The following is a 5,888-nucleotide window of genomic DNA, read 5'->3' as shown; positions in this document are numbered from 1 at the left end:
TATGCTGAAGTGGCCCTCGGTGAAATTGAGTTTGACACCCCTGGTCTAGCAGGAGCTACGCCCTCTGCTGGATATTGCAAATCATCCAAACTGGTATGACCTGCCCATGTTTTCCTGCTGAAACAGCAATGGATTCAGAGAAACGGGATTACGCCTTCAGGATCATCAGAGAGAAAAGACATCGATTTGATAAACAAATTATTCGGTCTGGATTGTTTCTGTTGTGTTTTATTGTTTTTTTCTTCTCGAACGACATTCAATGTCTGTTGTTACAGTGTGTGGAATGTAAAATTGTCTGTTGGGTTTAAATTAGAAATAAGAAATGGTTAAAACAAGAAATTAATAAACCTTAACTTCTTAAAAAGAACACTAAATAACTAAAATAGATTTTAAAAGATTGAAAACAAACTGTACATTAAATAGATTAACAGTATCAAATTGAACTTAAACAAAACTATAACCTAGGTTTAAATAAATAGTATCCTGTAATACCTAACATTAGGTTTAAATTTCAAAAAAGGGATTATATAAAATATTTGGAAAGAAACAGGGAAACTATTTTGCATTGAATTTTGTGTCATTGTATGTCAACTGTTTGTATAATTGTTGTTTCTTTTCTTTTCTACAAAATAATAAGCCGGCAGTTTAAACTTATTTTCTGGTCTGTGGTCCCTACTCCCGTAGCCGAACCTAGCACTGGTCCTATCCTATTGTGAGTTCTAGTACTGTAAACACATCGTAAGTGTTACAAGCGCAGTTACGGATAGTTAAAAAATTGATTTTTTGCCCTCTGGCGTTATGCCCGTGTGCATAATTTTTAGATGTAAACAATAACATGCACTGTACTATAACAACTATAACATAAACTGGACACTTATTGTTTATTGCCATTAAACATGATCTGCTTTGTCTCAGACACATTCCAGAGTGGGAACGCCGTCACACTGAAAATCTCTGTCTTTCTACTGGTGCAGTCAGCAGAAATGCCAGAGGTCCTGTAGTATGAACACAGACTGAACATGTGTTCATACTACACAGGGTCAAGTCTTAACAGAATACAGTTAATTTTTTCTTAAAACTAGTTTTAAGAGTAATATAAAAGCTATTACATCTGAAGGATTGACACATTTCAAGCAGATCGTCAGCAGACATTCAACTGTTTTCTATGAATTGTGATCCATTCCTTAGAAGAATCATAGAAACGTGGATTTGGTTTGTTTCTATGTGAAAACAAGTATGCACGTGTGCATCTGTCAACTCTCCGCTGCGGCCTTTTTTCCCATAACCACACAGTTTCCCCGCGTTTCCTCAAGGTTTAATATCGCAGACGACCAAAACAACCACATGACTGAATCTTTATTGGTGCTAAACACCCACCAATGACAATTACCCAACCCACCATCAGGAAGTCAGACATCCGCAGTCTATCGAAAACGAGACCTGGGGAGTAGTTACAGTAAAACATCTGAAGCTGCTGGAAAAACCAGGGAGCAGCCAACACATGCGCTCCAAATGACAAAGATTCTGAATTGCACCAGAAGTGCGTCAGAGACAATGTGGAGCAGAGACGCTGATCGGCCAGGCTGTTTGTTGTGGCTTTGTGTGAAGGAAACGAGGGGACATTTTCTAATTAAGGCTTGTGTGGATTATTCTATTGCTAATCAATAAAAAGGTCAAACCAATTAACTGAGATAAAAGTCCCTTGTTTCAGTGAGTTGCAGTTTAGAGGAGGAGGAGGAGCTTGTACCTGAACGCAGCAAGGTACTCAGCATCTCCCATAGGCTGGACCAAGCCTCCGGTCCAGGCTATGTTCACGTTGAAGCCCTCACCGGCTCCAGAACCGACCTAAAACCCAGAAAACACAGTCAGACCCAGTGTTTCTCTGACGCTTTGCTTTTCACTAAAGGTACGACCGATTTTCACCCAACCTCAGTTGGTGAACCGCTGCCAGGGAAGAAGTTTGCATCATCATAGCGATGAAGTGAAATGTACAGAACGCTGGGGTCGCTGTAGAACACCTCCTGGGTGCCGTTACCATGGTGAACATCCTATAGAGAGAATATCCACTAATTAAATAAATTAAACACAGACAGGATAAACATTTTTATAAAGGTTTTGCTGACAGAGTACAAGTAGACATCTCACCCAGTCGACGATGAGGATCTTGCTGACACTGAGCTTCTGCTGGAGCTGCTTGGCAGCTATGGCAACAGAGTTAAAATAACAGAAACCCCTAAAAGACAAACACAGAAAATTAAAAGATAAATAAAAACATGAAAATAACAAGTTTAGTTAGAACAGAAAATTCTACAATTATGAACCAATTTGTGTTACCATTTCCTTTTGCTTGTTGATTATTTTTTTAATTCATGTTTGATGTGTTAGTAGTAGATAGTACAGAATCAGTTTTATTGGGAAAATTAAAGACATTAAATATATGACTTTTTCTTGATTGAAATATAAAATGGGATCAGATCAAGGAAGATTGAAAATTAAAGAAAAAATTGATGGTTTGTTGGTTTTAAATCCAAACATAAACCATAAAATGCATAAAAAGATGGAAATATCTAATATCCATATTTTTTATCAAAGCAATATAGTACATCTAAATTAGATGGACTGTTGTCATAAGGTCCTGTTAAAATTAGTAATATCTTATATTTCACTTATGTAAATTCGGAACACAAATTCTGATCACAGACACGTTTCTCAAAATATTACCTAAATGTTTATTGCCTTTTTGCTATTGCTTTGTCAAGCTTCTATTACTAAGAAATGGTTTTATAGTATTTGCAAAGGAAAAGTTGTTATACTTTGAAAATAGTCTCAAAACACATAAGAGTATTCCAAAAAGGTTTTCAGAAAATAAAATCCCATAAACGAACAACAACAAAAGAAAGAGTGGTGCTGAATAAACGACAAGAGAGAGAAAAAAGTACATTTAGTGTGGTTGTATAAAACACAGAGCATATATACACACTCACATTGGGTTGGAGGGGTCGGCGTGATGTCCTGGAGGTCTTACCACAGCAAAGCCGTTCTGTGCAGCAGATAAAGACGTGTTAATCTGCGTCTCATTAATTATGATGCTACTGTTAGCATGCTGCGTTCTAACCTGCCATAACAACTCTAATATTAAATGATTTGTTTTAGTTTTCCATCTTTAATATTATTTACTACTAACAGTAAAACAAATCTTTTATGAACAATTAGGTAGTCATGGCAAAAACACGTGATTCTGTCTACCAATGACAAACTTGTTCTTCCACTAAGCAACCTAATTCCTGCAAAGAAGTAAATTAATATATGTTCAAATTAAAAACAGGTATCTATTTTATCCTTAATGGGAAAAACTATTATCCTGGTAAGAAATGTGACTTCTGATGATAAAAATAAATCGCTATGATTGTTAATTTTGTGTTTAAACTATAATTTTCTCTACTTTGGTTCCATAAAAGTATACATATTAAAACTAGGACCAAAGGCAATAAAATGTTAATTTCATATCATCCGTCCAAATTAAAAGATTAATTTTACATTGAAGGACAGTGATTCTGATTGAATTGTAACTGCTGCTTCCTCCTGCTTATTGTTCTGCTACAGTTATTTTATGTTCAACAAACAGAAAAAATACATAGCAGGGCAGGTTATCTATGCCCTAATCTGGGTTGTAGATGTACTTTACTGTAAGTACATCAAGTTTTCAACATTAATTGTAACTGAAGGAAACATTTTTATCCGACTTCAGCTAACGGTTTAGTACGGCTGCTCTTTGGTGTCTGACCTTGAGCTCTCCTTTGGCCACCCTGAATGACAGCTCAACGACGCTGCCCGCTGCCATACGTGATGCCGTGGAAGTATGCGACTCGTTCCAGATGGTGTCATTGTCCACCTGTCCATCACAACAAACACATCAACATTTAGACACACACTCCTCTACGACCAGGAAACCTCATAAATGTAGTAGAGTAATTAGAGAAATAGGTGTTACAATTACTGTAGATGAAACACAAATAAGGTTTTGTATGTTTGCCTTCTTAAAAAAAAAGCCTCCAATACATAGATATTTTGGAGGCTAGCTGTTTTCTATTTTCTTTGGCCTGGAAAATCACTTTTTGTTTATTCTCTGCACCTAAAAAAAAAAAATTTAGTCACCCTTTTGAAAATTACTTGAACTTGGTAAAAAAAAACAAAAAACATTTGGTTACATTATAGACTGCTTTCAAGTAAAAAAAGACATATTTACTATCAAATAAAAACATGAGACCAAAGTGCGGTTACAAAAAGACAAATACTTTGTTTTGTACTTTCTAGGTTTACTGTTACAAAAGGATTTCAATTTGTCATTAATCAATGTTTCCACATGCATCAACCACTGAATTTATAGGATTGTCAAATTGTAGTTGGGGGGCCACGCAAAAGCAATCCAGGAGCCGCAAATGGCCCATTGACTGCACTTTGAACAACACTGAGCTACTACTACTACTACTACACTACTACTTTCTGTAGTAGAAATTAACATTTTCGTTTTGTTTTAAATTGCTAAAATAATCTAAACATGAGGGTTTTTTTTCCCACTTCTTAATCTTCAGGCAAAGTGAATGCTACTCATAACTTCACAGAAAATAACAAAAAAAAAATCTGAATCATACCTTTAATTTTTTATATTTTATATTTTCCACATTCCATAATTCTATTTTTGTTTTTGTCCTTTTCTGTCCATCTGGCTGACAGCAAAAATCCAAAGCATATTTTTCATCCCTGGTCATGGACATGCTGCATGGACATTAGTCTGAACTGTCACGATTCGACACAGGCTGTCAGGAGGACCAATCCGCTTGCTTTCTTTCTCTCTTTGATGTCTTTCCTGTCATCTTTCTTTAAAACAATATCACCTTTCATCATAACAACAAGCTGGACGTATTAAGCAGCTTCCACTAAAAGATGAGTGTTTCCTCTTACCCCGACTCCGCCGCATGGCAACATGACAAACATCCTTTGCGAGAGAATTCCTGTAAAACAGAAACAGTTGAATCTATTTTTAGCATGTTTTATCTTGAATGTAGATTTGATGGCTCTGAATATAGAACACATTTATAAAACGTTTGGATCTATCGGCGCAGGGTGTGACCAACCAGCCAGTTTACGGTTGTCCAGTTTCAGCCTGTTGAGGGGGTTTGTGCCGTAAAGCAACACGTGGCGCTCCGTGTGGACCGACTGCAGCTCCTCCAGGTTGGCCTTCCGGCCGCGGATACTCTGCAAGAGCAAAACATGAAGGCTTCTCTGAAAACTCTGTAGATTTACATTAAATCCTACAAGGAAGGGGAAGTGATAGAACATGGATATTTGTACACAGTAACATGCAAAGTCATCCCTTACATGCTAACTGTGAGTATGCGTGTGTGTGTTTTACCTCACACTGCCCTCTCAGGCCTCTTTCTTGCAATCGTGACCAGATGCTCTGTATTCTCCCAGCATGCTCTGGGTGACTGCTGTTGTCTCCACATGTGCATTGGTGTTTTAGCATCTGAGAGTCATAAACCAGCCCTGAAGAAAAAAAAAAAAGAGACAACAAAATAATGATTAATATTGTAACATGTTCAATATGCTCATATTCAGGAAAAGTCCAGGACAGAAGTAAAAATCTGATCACTGTGCAGAAAATCTTTTTTTTTAAATTTGTTCACTTCCAGAAAGAATCCTATATTTACATCTAGCCTATCTGATGTTTAAAAAATTTATATTCAGATATGCAAATTAAAGGTGTTGCAAATGGGATGCATTTGATTTCTGATACCAATGCCAATGCCTGAGGTTTAGCATCCATTGATACTGATCCAATACAGAAAAACTGTGACTAATTTGGCTTAAAATGTTTCGGGGGGGGG

General features: G+C 36.7%; 1 protein-coding gene across 4 annotated transcripts in view; it reads right to left on the bottom strand.

The window, feature by feature from the left end:
• hdac7a (histone deacetylase 7a) overlaps positions 1-5,888 on the bottom strand; it is a 122,066-nt gene that overhangs the window by 22,115 nt on the left and 94,063 nt on the right. For all 4 annotated transcript variants that reach the window (XM_015056345.1, XM_015056344.1, XM_015056346.1 and 1 more), the window contains exons 15-22: positions 5,414-5,547; positions 5,136-5,256; positions 4,963-5,012; positions 3,785-3,892; positions 2,985-3,040; positions 2,146-2,233; positions 1,929-2,048; positions 1,748-1,845 (exon numbers count right to left, since the gene is read on the bottom strand). In XM_015056345.1, the coding sequence (XP_014911831.1) occupies positions 1,748-1,845; positions 1,929-2,048; positions 2,146-2,233; positions 2,985-3,040; positions 3,785-3,892; positions 4,963-5,012; positions 5,136-5,256; positions 5,414-5,547 (775 nt within the window). The remainder of the gene's footprint in view (positions 1-1,747; positions 1,846-1,928; positions 2,049-2,145; positions 2,234-2,984; positions 3,041-3,784; positions 3,893-4,962; positions 5,013-5,135; positions 5,257-5,413; positions 5,548-5,888) is intronic.

This window comes from Poecilia latipinna, unplaced genomic scaffold, assembly GCF_001443285.1.
Source record: "Poecilia latipinna isolate Pla-1442-1.1 unplaced genomic scaffold, P_latipinna-1.0 Scaffold1375, whole genome shotgun sequence".
NCBI lineage: Eukaryota > Metazoa > Chordata > Actinopteri > Cyprinodontiformes > Poeciliidae > Poecilia > Poecilia latipinna.
Note: the sequence above shows the minus strand (reverse complement) of the source record. Positions and strands in the feature narration are given on the sequence as shown.